General features: G+C 46.9%; 1 protein-coding gene across 1 annotated transcript; it reads left to right on the top strand.

Annotated features, from left to right (window-relative positions):
- The first annotated feature begins 1,109 nt into the window (after nt 1-1,109).
- Nucleotides 1,110-23,992, top strand: LOC115188994 (centrosomal protein of 76 kDa). The gene is made up of 12 exons (XM_029747805.1): nt 1,110-1,368; nt 1,658-1,813; nt 2,659-2,746; nt 2,855-3,079; nt 7,696-7,881; nt 10,766-10,863; nt 13,313-13,441; nt 14,108-14,302; nt 15,633-15,799; nt 18,432-18,765; nt 20,144-20,361; nt 22,332-23,992. Exons 1-12 carry the CDS (start codon nt 1,306-1,308, stop codon nt 22,468-22,470), a joined length of 1,998 nt encoding a protein of 665 aa, XP_029603665.1. The 5' UTR covers nt 1,110-1,305; the 3' UTR covers nt 22,471-23,992.
- Nucleotides 23,993-24,107: the final 115 nt, after the last annotated feature.

The raw sequence follows: 24,107 nt of genomic DNA, 5'->3' as shown, positions 1-24,107 counted from the left end.
TGGTATTGTCCTGCCTTGCTATTGTCCTGCCATGCTATTGTCCTGCCATGGTTTTGTCCTGCCATACTATTGTCCTGCCATAGTATTGTCCTGCCATGGTGTTGTCCTGCCATAGTATTGTCCTGCCATAGTATTGTCCTGCCATGGTATTGTCCTGCCATTCTATTGTCCTGCCATGCTGTTGTCCTGCCATGCTGTTGTCCTGCCATGGTGTTGTCCTGCCATGCTGTTGTCCTGCCATGCTATTGTCCTGCCATGCTATTGTCCTGCCATGCTGTTGTCCTGCCATGCTATTGTCCTGCCATGCTGTTGTCCTGCCATGCTATTGTCCTGCCATGCTGTTGTCCTGCCATGCTGTTGTCCTGCCATGCTGTTGTCCTGCCATGCTGTTGTCCTGCCATGGTATTGTCCTGCCATGGTAGTGCCCCAAAAACCATAATAGTAGCGTTACGGTATATATTTTTTCAATTGTACTACCATGGTACATTTTTTGTAAGGGACCAACTTTGCCACGATTCATGTACAGTGAAGTAATACAAATAAATATGATATTTGAGGCTCTGTCAATGATTGATTGTATAATGTACCCAAATGATTTCAGCTTGTGAGTGTGTGTGATATGGAGGTTTGGAGCTTTGTTTTACTTCTAAACAATGGCAACAGCGCCATGTTGATCTGAGCCTTGCTGTCCAAAAACCATATTAGTGTCTATACTTTCATCAGTTACAGAAACACTTCCCCTGAATTCAGTCCCCTCGACTTTCGTTTTCACTCGGTTGTTTCCGCCTTTACGGACGTTGCACGGCGCGGCACATCGACGACGCATGGACAACGTACACGACGGACGTTTCACGTCTCCTGAGAAAACTACAATCAGTTCTCAAACTACAAACGGGTCCTTGTGGGTCCTTCTATAACCGAGTAGTTTATCGCTGCCGATTTATAGAAATGTAAAAAACATTACATTAAAAAATAAAGCAAATACACGTTAAACAAGAAGTCAGTCTTCAAAGTGATGGTTTTATGTAATACTTGGTGTGATTATTGTTATTTAATGGAATGGTTTTGTCCTTAGTTGAGACTTGTATTAGACTAAAACCACGTCAGGCAATGAGGAAGACACATTGATGAGGAAGAGGAAGACATTCCCTCTGCCGCCACAGTTTAAACTGACAGGTGATATTGTTGTGGAGGTCTGGGATTTAACTTTTTATTAATCCATTTTACACGTAGCACTTCTCACCACACTTACAGTGTAGTGTTCATCTAGTAAAACAGGCGAAACGCGGGTGGAAGTCCACCAAGATGTCTCTACCACCGGAGAAAGCATCTGAACTAAAGCAGATCATACACAACCATCTGATCAAGGTAGATCGATACCGAAGCATTTTAAAATTCATCAATTCATCCAATCTGATCGCTATGTGTGTTCAATACAATGGAGATAACTACTTGGTACCACGACTTTTCTCTTTTACTGATAGAGAAAACGGGCTAAAAAACATGAGTAGATATAGCTAGTTATGTAGAGGGAAACACTTCTAGTTAAAGAGAGACTGTTTCCATTGAGGGAGAGCAGTCAGAGTGGGGGATTGAACCATTCTTGTTGTAAGATTTTGTGACTAGTAGTAAGTAACACGTGTGTTTTTTATGTCAGATGAACATCCATGGGAAGATCAGGGATGTGTTGGCAGAGACCGTGAGAGAGGATCTGGACCCTGGACGTAGTTCTCTCTCTGAGGAGGACATCCTCCGGGCTCTGCAACGCAGGGGAATCGTAGACGATGTCATGAAGGATCTTCATTTCTCCAAGGTGAATTATGGGAAATCTTTCCCGGGTTCAGACGAAACATTTTATTATCTGGAAGGTTGTGAATGCAGCTTTCTACGGAAGTCCAGAGAGGACATGAATACACAAACATGAATTCCCTTGTTATGTCGAGATCACAACTTATCTCATGATCAAAAAGTTGTTGAATTGAGACCGTGAGATAATCAAAAGGACCACACATCATCCATTGAGTTGTTCAGATGCCCCATGCATGACAACCAGCTCATAAAGGAGCCCTGTGGCTGTATTGATCGCAAGGCACTCCTGGGGCATTTAAGCCCTGAACAATGCCTGACAAGCAGCCGTGTCTCCCAGGCTGTGTGCCGCCCCCCCCAAGACCACAGCCAATCGCATGCAAGGAACAACGCAGCTAACATGGCTCGTCTTGTGAGTGAGTAAGCGAGCTAGCAAGGTAGTTTTGTCAGCTAGCTAGCTTGTTATCTGTGCTGGTTGTTAGCTTGTTTAACGTGTGTCCCATATATCAACACTGATCCACTCCTATTGATAGAGTTTATCTCGTCATCTCAACAAAACAACTTTTGTTATGTCGTGTTCATGACATAAATACGATGTGATCTCAACGTAACGAGGGGTTATGTCGTGTTCATGACATAACGAGGGGTTATGTCGTGTTCATGACATAAATACGATGTGATCTCAACGTAACGAGGGGTTATGTCGTGTTCATGACATAACGAGGGGTTATGTCGTGTTCATGACATAAATACGATGTGATCTCAACGTAATGAGGGGTTTGTATGATGTATTTTTTGATATGTCCTCTCTGGGCTTCCGTACCTTCTTAACGTTGACACTGTTTTTGATAGGAAGTGCCGGACACAGAGTTAGGACTCCAGAACATTCCAAAGCCTGCAACTCACTTTATTGACACGGATCCGACAAAACTCAAGAAAAGTAAGAACAACTGTTACCGAGGACGATTGAACGAGCAGTCCTCTTGTAGCATTATAAAGTTCCCTCATTACTGTTCAGTGTCAAATGATTGTATTTCTGTCCTCCCAGCCAACGTGGACCCAGCGAGGAGGTACCTGTACCTCCAGGTCCTGGGGGGTAAGGCCTTTCTAGAGCACCTCCAGGAGCCAGAGCCTCTACCTGGTCAGGTCTGCTCCACCTTCACCCTCTACCTGCACTTCAGGAACCAGCGTTTCCGCTCCAAGCCTGTCCCCTGTGCCTGTGAGCCAGACCTGCAGGAGGGCTTCCTGCTGGAGATACACAGAGAGGGACTGGGTACAAACTGGTTTACTTCCTGTTAGAGATACACAGAGAGGGACTGGGTACAGACTGGTTTACTTCCTGTTAGAGATACACAGAGAGGGACTGGGTACAGACTGGTTTACTTCCTGTTAGAGATACACAGAGAGGGACTGGGTACAGACTGGTTTACTTCCTGTTAGAGATACACAGAGAGGGACTGGGTACAGACTGGTTTACTTCCTGTTAGAGATACACAGAGAGGGACTGGGTACAGACTGGTTTACTTCCTGTTAGAGATACACAGAGAGGGACTGGGTACAGACTGGTTTACTTCCTGTTGGAGATACACAGAGAGGGACTGGGTACAGACTGGTTTACTTCCTGTTGGAGATACACAGAGAGGGACTGGGTACAGACTGGTTTACTTCCTGTTGGAGATACACAGAGAGGGACTGGGTACAGACTGGTTTACTTCCTGTTGGAGATACACAGAGAGGGACTGGGTACAGACTGGTTTACTTCCTGTTGGAGATACACAGAGAGGGACTGGGTACAGACTGGTTTACTTCCTGTTAGAGATACACAGAGAGGGACTGGGTACAGACTGGTTTACTTCCTGTTAGAGATACACAGAGAGGGACTGGGTACAGACTGGTTTACTTCCTGTTAGAGATACACAGAGAGGGACTGGGTACAGACTGGTTTACTTCCTGTTAGAGATACACAGAGAGGGACTGGGTACAGACTGGTTTACTTCCTGTTAGAGATACACAGAGAGGGACTGGGTACAGGCTGGTTTACTTCCTGTTAGAGATACACAGAGAGGGACTGGGTACAGACTGGTTTACTTCCTGTTAGAGATACACAGAGAGGGACTGGGTACAGACTGGTTTACTTCCTGTTAGAGATACACAGAGAGGGACTGGGTACAGACTGGTTTACTTCCTGTTAGAGATACACAGAGAGGGACTGGGTACAGACTGGTTTACTTCCTGACTGCCTAATATTACACAACAGGTTTACTGTAGACAACATTTCCTCCTTTAATCTACCATTTATCTTTGATCCCTGTTCTATAGTAGTCCTGTTTACTAGTAGTCCTGTTTACTAGTAGTCCTGTTTACTAGTTGTCCTGTTTACTATAGTTGACCTGTTTACTAGTAGTCCTGTTTACTAGTAGTCCTGTTTACTATAGTTGACCTGTTTACTAGTAGTCCTGTTTACTAGTAGTCCTGTTTACTAGTCGTCCTGTTTACTAGTAGACCTGTTTACTAGTAGTCCTGTTTACTATAGTTGACCTGTTTACTATAGTTGACCTGTTTACTAGTAGTCCTGTTTACTAGTTGTCCTGTTTACTAGTAGACCTGTTTACTAGTAGTCCTGTTTACTAGTAGTCCTGTTTACTATAGTTGACCTGTTTACTAGTAGTCCTGTTTACTAGTAGTCCTGTTTACTATAGTTGACCTGTTTACTATAGTTGACCTGTTTACTAGTAGTCCTGTTTACTAGTAGTCCTGTTTACTATAGTTGACCTGTTTACTAGTAGTCCTGTTTACTATAGTTGACCTGTTTACTAGTAGTCCTGTTTACTAGTAGTCCTGTTTACTAGTAGTCCTGTTTACTAGTAGACCTGTTTACTAGTAGTCCTGTTTACTATAGTTGTCCTGTTTACTATAGTTGACCTGTTTACTATAGTTGACCTGTTTACTAGTAGTCCTGTTTACTAGTAGTCCTGTTTACTAGTTGTCCTGTTTACTAGTAGACCTGTTTACTAGTAGTCCTGTTTACTATAGTTGACCTGTTTACTATAGTTGACCTGTTTACTAGTAGTCCTGTTTACTAGTAGTCCTGTTTACTAGTCGTGCTGTTTACTAGTAGTCCTGTTTACTATAGTTGACCTGTTTACTAGTAGTCCTGTTTACTGTAGTTGACCTGTTTACTATAGTAGTCCTGTTTACTAGTAGACCTGTTTACTAGTAGTCCTGTTTACTATAGTTGACCTGTTTACTAGTAGTCCTGTTTACTAGTAGTCCTGTTTACTAGTAGTCCTGTTTACTATAGTTGACCTGTTTACTAGTAGTCCTGTTTACTATAGTTGACCTGTTTACTATAGTAGTCCTGTTTACTAGTAGACCTGTTTACTAGTAGTCCTGTTTACTAGTAGTCCTGTTTACTATAGTTGACCTGTTTACTAGTAGTCCTGTTTACTAGTAGTCCTGTTTACTAGTAGTCCTGTTTACTATAGTTGACCTGTTTACTATAGTTGACCTGTTTACTATAGTTGACCTGTTTACTATAGTTGACCTGTTTACTATAGTTGACCTGTTTACTAGTAGTCCTGTTTACTAGTAGTCCTGTTTACTAGTAGTCCTGTTTACTATAGTTGACCTGTTTACTAGTAGTCCTGTTTACTAGTAGTCCTGTTTACTAGTAGTCCTGTTTACTAGTAGTCCTGTTTACTATAGTTGACCTGTTTACTATAGTTGACCTGTTTACTATAGTTGACCTGTTTACTAGTAGTCCTGTTTACTATAGTTGACCTGTTTACTATAGTTGACCTGTTTACTATAGTTGACCTGTTTACTATAGTTGACCTGTTTACTAGTAGTCCTGTTTACTATAGTTGACCTGTTTACTAGTAGTCCTGTTTACTAGTCGTCCTGTTTACTAGTAGTCCTGTTTACTAGTAGTCCTGTTTACTATAGTAGTCATGTTTACTAGTAGTCCTGTTTACTAGTAGTCCTGTTTACTAGTAGTCCTGTTTACTATAGTTGACCTGTTTACTATAGTTGACCTGTTTACTAGTAGTCCTGTTTACTAGTAGTCCTGTTTACTATAGTTGACCTGTTTACTATAGTTGACCTGTTTACTATAGTTGACCTGTTTACTGGTAGTCCTGTTTACTAGTAGTCTTCTTTACTATAGTTGACCTGTTTACTAGTAGTCCTGTTTACTAGTAGTCCTGTTTACTAGTAGTCCTGTTTACTATAGTTGACCTGTTTACTAGTAGTCCTGTTTACTAGTAGTCCTGTTTACTAGTAGTCCTGTTTACTATAGTTGACCTGTTTACTAGTAGTCCTGTTTACTAGTAGTCCTGTTTACTAGTAGTCCTGTTTACTATAGTTGACCTGTTTACTAGTAGTCCTGTTTACTAGTAGTCCTGTTTACTAGTAGTCCTGTTTACTATAGTTGACCTGTTTACTAGTAGTCCTGTTTACTAGTAGTCCTGTTTACTAGTAGTCCTGTTTACTATAGTTGACCTGTTTACTATAGTTGACCTGTTTACTAGTAGTCCTGTTTACTAGTAGTCTTGTTTACTATTTTTGACTTGTTTACTAGTAGTCCTGTTTACTAGTAGTCCTGTTTACTATAGTAGTCCTGTTTACTATAGTAGTCCTGTTTACTAGTAGTCCTGTTTACTATAGTTGACCTGTTTACTAGTAGTCCTGTTTACTAGTAGTCCTGCTTACTAGTTGTACTGTTTACTATCGTTGACCTGTTTACTAGTAGTCCTGTTTACTATAGTTGACCTGTTTACTAGTAGTCCTGTTTACTATAGTTGACCTGTTTACTATAGTTGACCTGTTTACTATAGTTGACCTGTTTACTATAGTTGACCTGTTTACTATAGTAGTCCTGTTTACTAGTAGACCTGTTTACTGGTAGTCCTGTTTACTAGTAGTCTTGTTTACTATTTTTGACTTATTTACTAGTAGTCCTGTTTACTATAGTTGTCCTGTTTACTATAGTTGACCTCTTTACTATAGTTGACCTGTTTACTAGTAGTCCTGTTTACTAGTAGTCCTGTTTACTAGTAGTCCTGTTTACTATAGTTGACCTGTTTACTAGTAGTCCTGTTTACTAGTAGTCCTGTTTACTAGTTGTCCTGTTTACTATAGTTGACCTGTTTACTAGTAGTCCTGTTTACTAGTCGTCCTGTTTACTAGTAGTCCTGTTAACTAGTTGACCTGTTTACTAGTTGACCTGTTTACTTTGGATAGGAACAACATTGCCTCCTTTAATTTAGCTTCTCTCATTGATCCTTATTGTCCAATAGGGGATTTATATTTTAGGGCTAGTTTTACAGGCCTACATTGAGCTTACTCCCTGACAACAACAAAAGTATCGGGGCCTCCCGAGTGGCACAGCGGTCTAAGGCACTGCATCGCCACAAGGAGTCGCCACAAGGAGTGCTAGAGGTGTCACTACAGACCCGGGTTCGATCCCGGGCTGTATCACAACTGGCTGTGATCGGGAGTCCCATAGGGCGGTGCACAGTTGGCCCAGCGTTGTCCGGGTTAGGGGGGGGTTTGGCCGTGGGGGGGCTTTCCTTGGCTCATTGAGCTCTAGCGACTCCTTGTGGCGGACCGGGCGCCTGCAGGCTGACCTCTGTAGTCAGTTTGAACGGTGTTTCCTCTGACACATTGGTGCGGCTGGCTTCCGGGTTAAGTTGGCGGGTCATGTTTCAGAGGACACATGACTCGACCTTCGTCTCCGAAGCCTGTTTGGGGAGTTGCAGCGATGAGACAAGATCGAAATTGGGGAGAAAGAGGGTGTAATAACAACAACAAAAAAATAAAAGTAATAATTGATCATCTCTGAACAGGCTTATTGTTCGTGACCTTTCCTATTTCCTCTGTGTCTTACAGGCGATGGCAGTAAGATGGCAGATGCCACCACCATGTTGTCTATCTGTGACCCGGTCCACCTGGTGTTGATAAAGAGAGACACGTCCAGCGAGACCACCCTGGTCTCCTCTTACTTCCTGGACTGGAGGACCGTCCTCTCCTCTCCTTCTGGGAAGACCAGCATTGCTGTAGAGCTGCATGGTGTCGGTAAGGACACTGGGGTTAAACTATTTGAGGTTTTTCTGTTAATTAGCTGTTAATTTTCTGTTAATTAGCCTTGATTTACACCCAGTAAAATGCATAGAAATTAAAGATAAAAGAGAGGGAAAACATTCTGTCTGCTGTTCTGGGTTTCTGTTCTGTTCCAAAGGTAACACCTGGTCTGTCCTAACAGGTAGTGAATGTAAGGTAACACCTGGTCTGTCCTAACAGGTAGTGAATGTAAGGTAACACCTGGTCTGTCCTAACAGGTAGTGAATGTAAGGTAACACCTGGTCTGTCCTAACAGGTAGTGAATGTAAGGTAACACCTGGTCTGTCCTAACAGGTAGTGAATGTAAGGTAACACCTGGTCTGACCTAACAGGTAGTGAATGTAAGGTAACACCTGGTCTGTCCTAACAGGTAGTGAATGTAAGGTAACACCTGGTCTGTCCTAACAGGTAGTGAATGTAAGGTAACACCTGGTCTGTCCTAACAGGTAGTGAATGTAAGGTAACACCTGGTCTGTCCTAACAGGTAGTGAATGTAAGGTAACACCTGGTCTGTCCTAACAGGTAGTGAATGTAAGGTAACACCTGGTCTGTCCTAACAGGTAGTGAATGTAAGGTAACACCTGGTCTGACCTAACAGGTAGTGAATGTAAGGTAACACCTGGTCTGTCCTAACAGGTAGTGAATGTAAGGTAACACCTGGTCTGTCCTAACAGGTAGTGAATGTAAGGTAACACCTGGTCTGTTCCAACAGGTAGTGAATGTAAGGTAACACCTGGTCTGTCCTAACAGGTAGTGAATGTAAGGTAACACCTGGTCTGTCCTAACAGGTAGTGAATGTAAGGTAACACCTGGTCTGTCCTAACAGGTAGTGAATGTAAGGTAACACCTGGTCTGTCCTAACAGGTAGTGAATGTAAGGTAACACCTGGTCTGTCCTAACAGGTAGTGAATGTAAGGTAACACCTGGTCTGTCCTAACAGGTAGTGAATGTAAGGTAACACCTGGTCTGTCCTAACAGGTAGTGAATGTAAGGTAACACCTGGTCTGTCCTAACAGGTAGTGAATGTAAGGTAACACCTGGTCTGTCCTAACAGGTAGTGAATGTAAGGTAACACCTGGTCTGTCCTAACAGGTAGTGAATGTAAGGTAACACCTGGTCTGTCCTAACAGGTAGTGAATGTAAGGTAACACCTGGTCTGTCCTAACAGGTAGTGAATGTAAGGTAACACCTGGTCTGACCTAACAGGTAGTGAATGTAAGGTAACACCTGGTCTGTCCTAACAGGTAGTGAATGTAAGGTAACACCTGGTCTGACCTAACAGGTAGTGAATGTAAGGTAACACCTGGTCTGTCCTAACAGGTAGTGAATGTAAGGTAACACCTGGTCTGTTCCAACAGGTAGTGAATGTAAGGTAACACCTGGTCTGTCCTAACAGGTAGTGAATGTAAGGTAACACCTGGTCTGTCCTAACAGGTAGTGAATGTAAGGTAACACCTGGTCTGTCCTAACAGGTAGTGAATGTAAGGTAACACCTGGTCTGTCCTAACAGGTAGTGAATGTAAGGTAACACCTGGTCTGTCCTAACAGGTAGTGAATGTAAGGTAACACCTGGTCTGTCCTAACAGGTAGTGAATGTAAGGTAACACCTGGTCTGTCCTAACAGGTAGTGAATGTAAGGTAACACCTGGTCTGTCCTAACAGGTAGTGAATGTAAGGTAACACCTGGTCTGTCCTAACAGGTAGTGAATGTAAGGTAACACCTGGTCTGACCTTACAGGTAGTGAATGTAAGGTAACACCTGGTCTGTCCTAACAGGTAGTGAATGTAAGGTAACACCTGGTCTGTCCTAACAGGTAGTGAATGTAAGGTAACACCTGGTCTGTCCTAACAGGTAGTGAATGTAAGGTAACACCTGGTCTGTCCTAACAGGTAGTGAATGTAAGGTAACACCTGGTCTGTCCTAACAGGTAGTGAATGTAAGGTAACACCTGGTCTGTCCTAACAGGTAGTGAATGTAAGGTAACACCTGGTCTGTCCTAACAGGTAGTGAATGTAAGGTAACACCTGGTCTGTCCTAACAGGTAGTGAATGTAAGGTAACACCTGGTCTGTCCTAACAGGTAGTGAATGTAAGGTAACACCTGGTCTGTCCTAACAGGTAGTGAATGTAAGGTAACACCTGGTCTGTTCCAACAGGTAGTGAATGTAAGGTAACACCTGGTCTGTCCTAACAGGTAGTGAATGTAAGGTAACACCTGGTCTGTCCTAACAGGTAGTGAATGTAAGGTAACACCTGGTCTGTCCTAACAGGTAGTGAATGTAAGGTAACACCTGGTCTGTCCTAACAGGTAGTGAATGTAAGGTAACACCTGGTCTGTCCTAACAGGTAGTGAATGTAAGGTAACACCTGGTCTGTCATAACAGGTAGTGAATGTAAGGTAACACCTTGTCTGTCCTAACAGGTAGTGAATGTAAGGTAACACCTGGTCTGTCCTAACAGGTAGTGAATGTAAGGTAACACCTTGTCTGTCCTAACAGGTAGTGAATGTAAGGTAACACCTGGTCTGTCCTAACAGGTAGTGAATGTAAGGTAACACCTGGTCTGTCCTAACAGGTAGTGAATGTAAGGTAACACCTGGTCTGTCCTAACAGGTAGTGAATGTAAGGTAACACCTGGTCTGTCCTAACAGGTAGTGAATGTAAGGTAACACCTGGTCTGTCATAACAGGTAGTGAATGTAAGGTAACACCTGGTCTGTCATAACAGGTAGTGAATGTAAGGTAACACCTGGTCTGTCCTAACAGGTAGTGAATGTAAGGTAACACCTTGTCTGTCCTAACAGGTCTTCAGTATGTGATGTCTCCTCTGTATCCTAACAGGAAGTGAATGTAAGGTAGCGGCTGGTGTACTCAACATGAGTCTTGAACTTTACCCTCCTCCGTCAGAGATCCTGTCACCTGACATCATCACCACACAGGTCAGAGACTGGTCACGCTATGCTACTGCGCTCTGTCATGTCACACTATGCTACTGCGCTCTGTCATGTGGTCACGCTATGCTACTGCGCTCTGTCATGTTGTCACGCTATGCTACTGCGCTCTGTCATGTTGTCACGCTATGCTACTGCGCTCTGTCATGTGGTCACGCTATGCTACTGCGCTATGCTACTGCGCTCTGTCATGTGGTCACGCTATGCTACTGCGCTCTGTCATGTGGTCACGCTATGCTACTGCGCTCTGTCATGTGGTCACGCTATGCTACTGCGCTATGCTACTGCGCTCTGTCATGTTGTCACGCTATGCTACTGCGCTCTGTCATGTGGTCACGCTATGCTACTGCGCTATGCTACTGTGCTCTGTCATGTGGTCACGCTATGCTACTGCGCTCTGTCATGTGGTCACGCTATGCTACTGCGCTATGCTACTGCGCTCTGTCATGTGGTCACGCTATGCTACTGCTATGCTACTGCGCTCTGTCATGTGGTCACGCTATGCTACTGCGCTCTGTCATGTCACACTATGCTACTGCGCTCTGTCATGTGGTCACGCTATGCTACTGCGCTCTGTCATGTTGTCACGCTATGCTACTGCGCTCTGTCATGTTGTCACGCTATGCTACTGCGCTCTGTCATGTGGTCACGCTATGCTACTGCGCTATGCTACTGCGCTCTGTCATGTGGTCACGCTATGCTACTGCGCTCTGTCATGTGGTCACGCTATGCTACTGCGCTCTGTCATGTTGTCACGCTATGCTACTGCGCTCCGTCACGTGGTCACGCTATGCTACTGCGCTCTGTCACGTGGTCACGCTATGCTACTGCGCTCTGTCCTGTTGTCACGCTATGCTACTGCGCTCTGCTACTGCGCTCTGTCATGTGGTCACGCTATGCTACTGCGCTCTGCTACTGCGCTCTGTCATGTTGTCACGCTATGCTACTGCGCTATGCTACTGCGCTCTGTCATGTGGTCACGCTATGCTACTGCGCTATGCTACTGCGCTCTGTCATGTTGTCACGCTATGCTACTGCGCTCAGACCAGGTCTTCAGTATGTGATGTCTCCTCTGTATCCTAACAGGAAGTGAATGTAAGGTAGCGGCTGGTGTACTCAACATGAGTCTTGAACTTTACCCTCCTCCGTCAGAGATCCTGTCACCTGACATCATCACCACACAGGTCAGAGACTGGTCACGCTATGCTACTGCGCTCTGTCATGTCACACTATGCTACTGCGCTCTGTCATGTGGTCACGCTATGCTACTGCGCTCTGTCATGTTGTCACGCTATGCTACTGCGCTCTGTCATGTTGTCACGCTATGCTACTGCGCTCTGTCATGTGGTCACGCTATGCTACTGCGCTATGCTACTGCGCTCTGTCATGTGGTCACGCTATGCTACTGCGCTCTGTCATGTGGTCACGCTATGCTACTGCGCTCTGTCATGTGGTCACGCTATGCTACTGCGCTATGCTACTGCGCTCTGTCATGTTGTCACGCTATGCTACTGCGCTCTGTCATGTGGTCACGCTATGCTACTGCGCTATGCTACTGTGCTCTGTCATGTGGTCACGCTATGCTACTGCGCTCTGTCATGTGGTCACGCTATGCTACTGCGCTATGCTACTGCGCTCTGTCATGTGGTCACGCTATGCTACTGCTATGCTACTGCGCTCTGTCATGTGGTCACGCTATGCTACTGCGCTCTGTCATGTCACACTATGCTACTGCGCTCTGTCATGTGGTCACGCTATGCTACTGCGCTCTGTCATGTTGTCACGCTATGCTACTGCGCTCTGTCATGTTGTCACGCTATGCTACTGCGCTCTGTCATGTGGTCACGCTATGCTACTGCGCTATGCTACTGCGCTCTGTCATGTGGTCACGCTATGCTACTGCGCTCTGTCATGTGGTCACGCTATGCTACTGCGCTCTGTCATGTTGTCACGCTATGCTACTGCGCTCCGTCACGTGGTCACGCTATGCTACTGCGCTCTGTCACGTGGTCACGCTATGCTACTGCGCTCTGTCCTGTTGTCACGCTATGCTACTGCGCTCTGCTACTGCGCTCTGTCATGTGGTCACGCTATGCTACTGCGCTCTGCTACTGCGCTCTGTCATGTTGTCACGCTATGCTACTGCGCTATGCTACTGCGCTCTGTCATGTGGTCACGCTATGCTACTGCGCTATGCTACTGCGCTCTGTCATGTTGTCACGCTATGCTACTGCGCTCTGTCCTGTTGTCACGCTATGCTACTGCGCTATGCTACTGCGTTCTGTCATGTTGTCACGCTATGCTACTGTGCTATGCTACGCTATCCTACTGCGCTCTGTCATGTTGTCGCGCTATGATTCGCTGACGTCTGCGTGTTGTTCCTTCCTAAGAGGCAGTTGTTGATTAATGATTTTTCCTGGTGTTTTGTCATTTGCAGCGATCCCTGGAGAGGCAGAAGACTGCGGAGAAGGAGAGGCTGTTTCTGGTTTATGCTAAACAGTGGTGGAGAGAGTTTCTCGAGATCAGACAGGAAAACCAATCCAAACTGGTCAAAATCTTTGCACAGGTCTTCACCATGTTTTTGTTGTAATACTTGTTTCAAAACATTTTGTGGTTTTAGGATGAGAATGGTGTCAACCGGCCAGTGTGCTAGCCGTGCTGGGTGCTAGCCGTGCCGGGTGTTAGCCGTGCCGGGTGTTAGCCGTGCCGGGTGTTAGCCGTGCCGGGTGCTAGCCGTGCCGGGTGCTAGCCGTGCCGGGTGTTAGCCGTGCCGGGTGTTAGCCGTGCCGGGTGTTAGCCGGGCTCTGTGTTAGCCCTACTGGGTGCTAGCCGGGCCGGGTGTTAGCCGTGCCGGGTGTAAGCCGTGCCGGGTGTTAGCCGTGCTGGGTGTAAGCCGTGCTGGGTGTAAGCCGTGCTGGGTGTTAGCCGTGCCGGGTGTTAGCCGTGCCGGGTGTTAGCCGTGCCGGGTGTAAGCCGTGCTGGGTGTTAGCCGTGCCGGGTGTTAGCCGTGCCGGGTGTTAGCCGTGCCGGGTGTTAGCCGTGCCGGGTGTTAGCCGTGCCGGGTGTTAGCCGGGCTCTGTGTTAGCCGTGCTGGGCGTTAGCCGTGCCGTGCCGGGCGTTAGCCGTGCCGTGCCGGGCGTTAGCCGTGCCGTGCTGGGTGTTAGCCGTGCTGGGCGTTAGCCGTGCTGGGCGTTAGCCGTGCTGTATTTGAACGTTGCTGTGTTGCTTGCAGGATGAGAACGGCGTCAACAGGCCGGTGTGTTCCTACGTGCGTGTCCTGCGTGCTGGTCGTCTCCTGGAGAGTCCCCGTCAGGCGGCCCGCTTCGTCAGCCTGCTGGGCCTGGAGAAAGCCCCCGTGGTGGGGGGAGGAGGAGGAGGCAAACAGGAGCAGTGGTGCTCACTCCTCGCCTTCCTCTGTAGAAACAAGGTGAGGACTGGCTCTGTTCTCACACACACACACACACACACACACACACACACACACACACACACACACACACACACACACACACACACACACACACACACACACACACAGCCTTAACCATTTAGACAGCTGTAATACTATTAAGTGTTTAACCTCTGAGAACTCATCTCTCTCTCTATGTTTCTAATCCTCAGTGGTGGAATTGTAAAATAATTGATTTATGAAACGGTTAAACTGTCTATTATGAGAAGATGTATTTATATCCTGATGGTTCTGGGATTTCCCCAGTGCATCAGAATGAATAAATGCCTCCTCTTTTCTATCCTCTCCCCAATCCTCCTCTCCTCTCCTCCTCTCCCCTCTCCCCTCTCCCCTCCCTCTACAGTAGAGTACAGTCCACATTACATCAGTCCTCCCTCTACAGTCCACATTACATCAGTCCTCCCTCTAACTGAGACGTGATGACCAGCCCTGTGGGTTAGTTAGGAACTGAGACCAGCCCTGTGGGTTAGTTAGGAACTGAGACCAGCCCTGTGGGTTAGTTAGGAACTGAGACCAGTCCTGTGGGTTAGTTAGGAACTGAGACCAGCCCTGTGGGTTAGAGTTAGGAACTGAGACCAGCCCTGTGGGTTAGAGTTAGGAACTGAGACCAGCCCTGTGGGTTAGAGTTAGGAACTGAGACCAGCCCTGTGGGTTAGAGTTAGGAACTGAGACCAGCCCTGTGGGTTAGAGTTAGGAACTGAGACCAGCCCTGTGGGTTAGAGTTAGGAACTGAGACCAGCCCTGTGGGTTAGAGTTAGGAACTGAGACCAGCCCTGTGGGTTAGAGTTAGGAACTGAGACCAGCCCTGTGGGTTAGAGTTAGGAACTGAGACATTTATTTTATTATTTTATTTATTATATAAACCTAACCCTTTATTTAACCAGGTAGGCAAGTTGAGAACAAGTTCTCATTTACAATTGCGACCTGGCCAAGATAAAGCAAAGCAGTTCGACAACATACAACAACACAGAGTTACACATGGAATAAACAAACATACAGTCAATAATACAGTAGAAAAATAAGTCTATATACAATGTGAGCAAATGAGGTGAGATAAGGGAGGTAAAGGCAATAAAAAAGGCCATGGTGGCGAAGTAAATACAATATAGCAATTAAAACACTGGAATGGTAGATTTGACAGTAGATGTGTGTGCAAAGTGAGACCCGACTGAGACATGATGTTTTTTGATGTTTCCAGGGCGACTGTGACATCTCTCTGATCTGATTGGTTGTGTGTTTCCAGGGCGACTGTGACATCTCTCTGATCTGATTGGTTGTGTGTTTCCAGGGCGACTGTGAGGACCATGCCACCTTGCTGTGCAGTCTGTTGCTTGGCTTCGGCCTGGATGCCTACGTGTGTGTTGGCACTAAGCCCAAAGGTTTGGCACACACCTGGGTGATGACCAGGGGCACTGACAGCACCATCACCTTCTGGGAGAGCCTGACCGCACACAGGTGAGACTAAAGCCTGGTTCAGGTACGACGAGACCAGACTGTTTCAGAAAGGTTGTAGCTGACTGAAGACGAGACATTCAGATGAAAAAAAGACCAGCCCCCGGGGGGGCTTCCCGAGAGGCACTGCATCGCGGTGCGTTTAATGCTTCACTACAGACCCGGGTTCGGTCACAGGCTGTGTCACAACCGACCTTGACCCGGGAGTCTCATAAGACGGTGCACATTTGTCTCATCCGCGCTCTAGCGACTCCTTGTGGCGGGTCGGGAGCCTGCAGGCTGACTCCGGTCGTCAGTTGAACAGTGTTTTTCCAGCAAGGTGTTGCAGCAGCAAGGTGTTGCAGCAGCAAGGTGTTGCAGCAGCAAGGTGTTGTAGCAGCAAGGAGTTGCAGCAGCAAGGCAACAAAGTGTTGCAGCAACAGCAAGGTGTTGCAGCAACAGCAAGGTGTTGCAGGAGAAAGGTGTTGCAGCAGCAAGGCAGCAAGGTGTTGCAGCAGCAAGATGTTGCAGCAGCAAGGTGTTGCAGCAGCAGGGTGTTGCAGCAGCAAGGCAACCAGGTGTTGCAGCAGCAAGGTGTTGCAGCAGCAGGGTGTTGCAGCAGCAAGGCAACCAGGTGTTGCAGCAGCAGGGTGTTGCAGCAGCAAGGCAACCAGGTGTTGCAGCAGCAAGGTGTTGCAGCAGCAAGGCAACAAGGTGTTGCAGCAGCAGAAAGGTGTTGCAGCAGCAGAAAGGTGTTGCAGCAGCTAGGTGTTGCAGCAGCAGTAAGGTGTTGCAGCAGCAGTAAGGTGTTGCAGCAGCTAGGTGTTGTAGCAGTAAGGTGTTGCAGTAAGGTGTTGTAGCAAACAAGTTTCATGAAATACATTCACCAGAAACGTTACACACTTTGCGACTCGTCAGTGAAATATCAACAAGCTGGTCTAGCTATTACTGCAGCAATACAGCTAGACTAGCTATTACTGCAGCAAAACGGCTAGACTAGCTATTACTGCAGCAACACAGCTAGACTAGCTATTACTGCAGCAAAACAGCTAGACTAGCTATTACTGCAGCAAAACAGCTAGACTAGCTATTACTGTAGCTAAACTGCTAGACTAGCTATTACTGCAGCAAAACAGCTAGACTAGCTATTACTGCAGCAAAACGGCTAGACTAGCTATTACTGCAGCAAAACGGCTAGACTAGCTATTACTGCAGCAAAACGGCTAGACTAGCTATTACTGCAGCAAAACGGCTAGACTAGCTATTACTGCAGCAAAACGGCTAGACTAGCTATTACTGCAGCAAAACGGCTAGACTAGCTATTACTGCAGCAAAACGGCTAGACTAGCTATTACTGCAGCAAAACGGCTAGACTAGCTATTACTGCAGCAAAACGGCTAGACTAGCTATTACTGCAGCAAAACGGCTTGACTAGCTATTACTGCAGCAATACGGCTAGACTAGCTATTACTGCAGCAATACGGCTAGACTAGCTATTACTGCAGCAAAACGGCTAGACTAGCTATTACTGCCGCAAAACGGCTAGACTAGCTATTACTGCAGCAAAACGGCTAGACTAGCTATTACTGCAGCAAAACGGCTAGACTAGCTATTACTGCAGCAAAACAGCTAGACTAGCTATTACTGCAGCAAAACATCTAGACTAGCTATTACTGCAGCAAAACAGCTAGACTAGCTATTACTGCAGCAAAACAGCTAGACTAGCTATTACTGCAGCAAAACAGCTAGATTAGCTATTACTGCAGCTAAACAGCTAGACTAGCTATTACTGCAGCAATACAGCTAGACTAGCTATTAATGCAGCAAAACAGCTAGACTAGCTGTCCGCTTGGCTAACTAGTTAGCTGCTTGGCTGAACACAGAAAGTCAGCAAACCTGTTCTCTGATTTGGCTAAAGCGAGTCGCAAGTTTTTCGTTAAGATTTGACATGTTTAATTTTGGAAACTCCAGCAGCCAATATGCGATGTTCCTTAATAAACCAGACCGGTTCAGATCAAACAAACTTTGTTCTTCAGCTGCATAAACACGTCAGGCGTTTTAGATGTGAACTGGGCTTATAAAACACCTGCAATAATTTGTGCTCTGTCTCTCTGTCAGAGTTTCTACTAGGTTAACTGAGTCCCCTTCACCAGGGAGCAGCAATGTAGTGAATAGAGCTGTTTTATTTTTTATTTTATTTTACCGTTATTTTACCAGGTAAGTTGACTGAGAACATGTTCTCATTTACAGCAACGACCTGGGGAATAGTTACAGGGGAGAGGAGGGGGATGAATGAGCCAATTGGAAGCTGGGGATGATTAGGTGGCCGTGATGGTCTGAGGGGCCAGATTGGGAATTTAGCCAGGACACCGGAGTTAACACCCCTACTATTACGATAAGCACCATGGGATCTTTAAATGACCTCAGAGAGTCAAGGACACCTGTTTAACGTCCCATCCGAAAGACGGCAACCTTCACAGGGCAATGTCCCTAATCACTGCCCTGGGGCATAGGGATATTTTTATTTTAGACCAGAGGAAAGAGCGCCTCCTACTGGCCCTGTGATGATCCCTTACTCTAGTCTGTACGTCAGTGACATGTCTGTTCTACACAATACATTTCTACCTGTTCAACCATTTTGTTTGTGTTTTTTAAGGTACCTCCACCAGGCCGTTGACCCAGATGCCCCTCCGCTGGCCCCCCAGCCCCGTCCCTCCTATCCCTACAGGACCGTAGGCTGTGTGTTCAACCACAAGGCCTTCCTGGCCAACTGCCAGCCGTCGGACGCCGTGGAACTCTGCGCGTTTGACTTCCACAACCAGTCCCAGTGGAAAGTTATGAGTGAGGAGGCCGTTGGCTCAGTTTGCTCCCCGGGTAGCACCACCTCTCTGCCACCTCTACCTCCTCTCTGTGGCCCCTCGCTGGAGCCCAGCGCTGCCTCCAACCAGCTGGAACTGGAGATGAGGTACCTGGTGGTGGAACACAGGAAGGTGAGAGTACAAAATAACAGCGTACAGATTGGTTCAGTTTTAACCTGTAACACCTGGCGGAGCCCGTACCTGTCAGCCGTGTTGTGTTGTGTGAAATACAATACAGGATATTAACATGGTCTCTCTGTGTGTCTAGTCATGTTGTATATCCACAGTACAGGACCTGTATTATAGTAGATCTCTGTGTCTCCCCCCAGGACCTGTATTATAGTAGATCTCTCCCCTCCAGGACCTGTATTATAGTAGATCTCTGTGTCTCCCCCCAGGACCTGTATTATAGTAGATCTCTGTGTCTCCCTCCAGGACCTGTATTATAGTAGATCTCTGTGTCTCCCTCCAGGACCTGTATTATAGTAGATCTCTCCCCTCCAGGACCTGTATTATAGTAGATCTCTCCCCTCCAGGACCTGTATTATAGTAGATCTCTGTGTCTCCCTCCAGGACCTGTATTATAGTAGATCTCTCCCCTCCAGGACCTGTATTATAGTAGATCTCTGTGTCTCCCCTCCAGGACCTGTATTATAGTAGATCTCTGTGTCTCCCTCCAGGACCTGTATTATAGTAGATCTCTCCCCTCCAGGACCTGTATTATAGTAGATCTCTGTGTCTCCCTCCAGGACCTGTATTATAGTAGATCTCTGTGTCTCCCCTCCAGGACCTGTATTATAGTAGATCTCTGTGTCTCCCTCCAGGACCTGTATTATAGTAGATCTCTGTGTCTCCCTCCAGGACCTGTATTATAGTAGATCTCTGTGTCTCCCTCCAGGACCTGTATTATAGTAGATCTCTGTGTCTCCCCTCCAGGACCTGTATTATAGTAGATCTCTGTGTCTCCCCTCCAGGACCTGTATTATAGTAGATCTCTGTGTCTCCCTCCAGGACCTGTATTATAGTAGATCTCTGTGTCTCCCTCCAGGACCTGTATTATAGTAGATCTCTCCCCTCCAGGACCTGTATTATAGTAGATCTCTGGGTCTCCCTCCAGGACCTGTATTATAGTAGATCTCTCCCCTCCAAGACCTGTATTATAGTAGATCTCTGTGTCTCCCCTCCAGGACCTGTATTATAGTAGATCTCTGTGTCCCCCTCCAGGACCTGTATTATAGTAGATCTCTGTGTCCCCCTCCAGGACCTGTATTATAGTAGATCTCTGTGTCTCCCTCCAGGACCTGTATTATAGTAGATCTCTCCCCTCCAGGACCTGTATTATAGTAGATCTCTGTGTCTCCCTCCAGGACCTGTATTATAGTAGATCTCTGTGTCTCCCTCCAGGACCTGTATTATAGTAGATCTCTCCCCTCCAGGACCTGTATTATAGTAGATCTCTGTGTCTCCCTCCAGGACCTGTATTATAGTAGATCTCTGTGTCTCCCTCCAGGACCTTGGCCTGGCCACAGTGTGGGATGACCACCTGTCCTACGTCCTGTCCTCCGCCCTGGCGGCGTACGAGCTGGAGCGCTGCACGGGGACTTCCTGCGGTAACGAGGAGTTCCAGGACGCTGTGCGGAGGGCGGTGCCGGACGGACACACCTTCAAAGGTTTCCCTATCCACTTCCTGCACCGCAACGCACGCCGAGCCTTTGCTACTTGCCTCAGGTAACTATAGCAGCGCACGGCAACACACGCCGAGCCTTCGCTACCTGCCTCAGGTAACTATAGCAACGCACGACGAGCCTTCGCTACCTGCCTCAGGTAACTATAGCAACGCACCGCAACACACGTCGAGCCTTCGCTACTTGCCTCAGGTAACTATAGCAACGCACCGCAACACACGTCGAGCCTTCGCTACTTGCCTCAGGTAACTATAGCAACGCACCTCAACACACATCGAGCCTTCGCTACTTGCCTCAGGTAACTATAGCAACGCACGGCAACACACGTCGAGCCTTCGCTATCTGCCTCAGGTAACTATAGCAACGCACCGCAACACACGTCGAGCCTTCGCTACCTGCCTCAGGTAACTATAGCAACGCACCTCAACACACGTCGAGCCTTCGCTACGTGCCTCAGGTAACTATAGCAACGCACCTCAACACACGCCGAGCCTTCGCTACTTGCCTCAGGTAACTATAGCAACGCACCTCAACACACATCGAGCCTTCGCTACCTGCCTCAGGTAACTATAGCAACGCACGACGAGCCTTCGCTACCTGCCTCAGGTAACTATAGCAACGCACCGCAACACACGTCGAGCCTTCGCTACTTGCCTCAGGTAACTATAGCAACGCACCGCAACACACGTCGAGCCTTCGCTACTTGCCTCAGGTAACTATAGCAACGCACCTCAACACACATCGAGCCTTCGCTACTTGCCTCAGGTAACTATAGCAACGCACGGCAACACACGTCGAGCCTTCGCTATCTGCCTCAGGTAACTATAGCAACGCACCGCAACACACGTCGAGCCTTCGCTACCTGCCTCAGGTAACTATAGCAACGCACCTCAACACACGTCGAGCCTTCGCTACGTGCCTCAGGTAACTATAGCAACGCACCTCAACACACGCCGAGCCTTCGCTACTTGCCTCAGGTAACTATAGCAACGCACGGCAACACACGTCGAGCCTTCGCTATCTGCCTCAGGTAACTATAGCAACGCACCACAACACACGTCGAGCCTTCGCTACCTGCCTCAGGTAACTATAGCAACGCACCTCAACACACGTCGAGCCTTCGCTACTTGCCTCAGGTAACTATAGCAATGCACCTCAACACACGTCGAGCCTTCGCTACCTGCCTCGGGTAACTATAGCAACGCACCGCAACACACGTCGAGCCTTCGCTACTTGCCTCAGGTAACTATAGCAACGCACCTCAACACACATCGAGCCTTCGCTACTTGCCTCAGGTAACTATAGCAACGCACGGCAACACACGTCGAGCCTTCGCTATCTGCCTCAGGTAACTATAGCAACGCACCGCAACACACGTCGAGCCTTCGCTACCTGCCTCAGGTAACTATAGCAACGCACCTCAACACACGTCGAGCCTTCGCTACGTGCCTCAGGTAACTATAGCAACGCACCTCAACACACGTCGAGCCTTCGCTACTTGCCTCAGGTAACTATAGCAACGCACCTCAACACACGTCGAGCCTTCGCTACCTGCCTCAGGTAACTATAGCAACGCACGGCAACACACGCCGAGCCTTCGCTACTTGCCTCAGGTAACTATAGCAACGCACGGCAACACACATCGAGCCTTCGCTACCTGTCTCAGGTAACTATAGCAACGCACCTCAACACACGTCGAGGCTTCGCTACCTGCCTCAGGTAACTATAGCAACGCACCTCAACACACGTCGAGCCTTCGCTACCTGCCTCAGGTAACTATAGCAACGCACCTCAACACACGTCGAGCCTTCGCTACCTGCCTCAGGTAACTATAGCAACGCACCTCAACACACGTCGAGCCTTCGCCACCTGCCTCAGGTAACTATAGCAACGCACGGCAACACCTCACAGTTTTTATTAAGTTGATCAGATAAACAAAGAGCTGAAGGACAGGGGGAAGTGTGTGTCGTCATGGATACTGAAGGGGCGTGTGACTTGTTGTTGTCCGGGCAGGTCTCCGTTCTGTGATGAGATCGTGTGTTGCCGTGGGGACCGCGTGAGGCTGGCGGTGCGTGTCCGGGTGTTTGCGTACCCTGAGTCCGCCTGCGCTGTCTGGGTGATGTTCGCCTGCAAGTATCGTTCTGTACTCTGACCCCTGACCTTTGACCTTTGACACACCCCCAGCGCTGGAGGAACATCAAGTTAAAATCACAGTACCAATATCCTTTACACAGGTCTGGGTTACCAGGGACCTCAGCATATTACCACCATACTGAGGTATTGATACCATATGTATTGGGTTACCAGGGACCTCAGCATACCATGTTACCACCATACTGAGGTGTTGATACCATATGTATTGGGTTACCAGGGACCTCAGCATACCATGTTAACACAATACTGAGGTATTGATACCATATGTATTGGGTTACCAAGGACTGAGGTATTGATACCATATGTATTGGGTTACCAGGGACCTCAGCATACCATGTTACCACCATACTGAGGTATTGATACCATATGTATTGGGTTACCAGGGACCTCAGCATACCATGTTACCACCATACTGAGGTGTTGATACCATATGTATTGGGTTACCAGGGACCTCAGCATACCATGTTACCACCATACTGAGGTATTGATACCATATGTATTGGGTTACCAGGGACCTCAGCATACCATGTTACCACCATACTGAGGTATTGATACCATATGTATTGGGTTACCAGGGACCTCAGCATACCATGTTACCACCATACTGAGGTATTGATACCATATGTATTGGGTTACCAGGGACCTCAGCATACCATGTTACCACCTTACTGAGGTATTGATACCATATGTATTGGGTTACCAGGGACCTCAGCATACCATGTTAACACCATACTGAGGTGTCGATACCATATGTATGGGGTTACCAGGGACCTCAGCATACCATGTTACCACCATACTGAGGTATTGATACCATATGTATTGGGTTACCAGGGACCTCAGCATACCATGTTAACACCATACTGAGGTATTGATACCATATGTATTGGGTTACCAGGGACCTCAGCATACCATGTTAACACCATACTGAGGTATTGATACCATATGTATTGGGTTACCAGGGACCTCAGCATACCATGTTACCACCATACTGAGGTATTGATACCATATGTATTGGGTTACCAGGGACCTCAGCATACCATGTTACCACTATACTTACTGTAGGTGCTGATACCATATGTATTGGGTTACCAGGGACCTCAGCATACCATGTTAACACCATACTGAGGTATTGATACCATATGTATTGGGTTACCAGGGACCTCAGCATACCATGTTAACACCATACTGAGGTATTGATACCATATGTATTGGGTTACCAGGGACCTCAGCATACCATGTTACCACCATACTTACTGTAGGTGCTGATACCATCCATATTTATTGCGATTCTCACCATTCTATATGTATTGCGATTGGATACTGTGATTTTATTGTGATTTCTGTTGTCCAGACGTATAATAACCTGTAATACCCTGATATGTAACTATTGATTCCCTCTCCGTCACTACAATGTTTTATGGTTTTATCTTTATACTGTCTTATTACACACTTTGTTTACTATATGACAATGTATTTATATATTTTTTCTAAATAAAAAATAAATAAAAAACATGTTTTAATTGAGTGAGTTTGAATTGTAATTGAACTAAATTTGATTGATCAGAGCTTGTTCCTGTCACCTAGTCAATCAGGTGTGTTTACTAGAGTTTAAGAAGCCCACCATGACGGTAATAA

Source organism: Salmo trutta, unplaced genomic scaffold (assembly GCF_901001165.1).
Source record: "Salmo trutta unplaced genomic scaffold, fSalTru1.1, whole genome shotgun sequence".
In the NCBI taxonomy this organism is placed as follows: domain Eukaryota; kingdom Metazoa; phylum Chordata; class Actinopteri; order Salmoniformes; family Salmonidae; genus Salmo; species Salmo trutta.
Note: the sequence above shows the minus strand (reverse complement) of the source record. Positions and strands in the feature narration are given on the sequence as shown.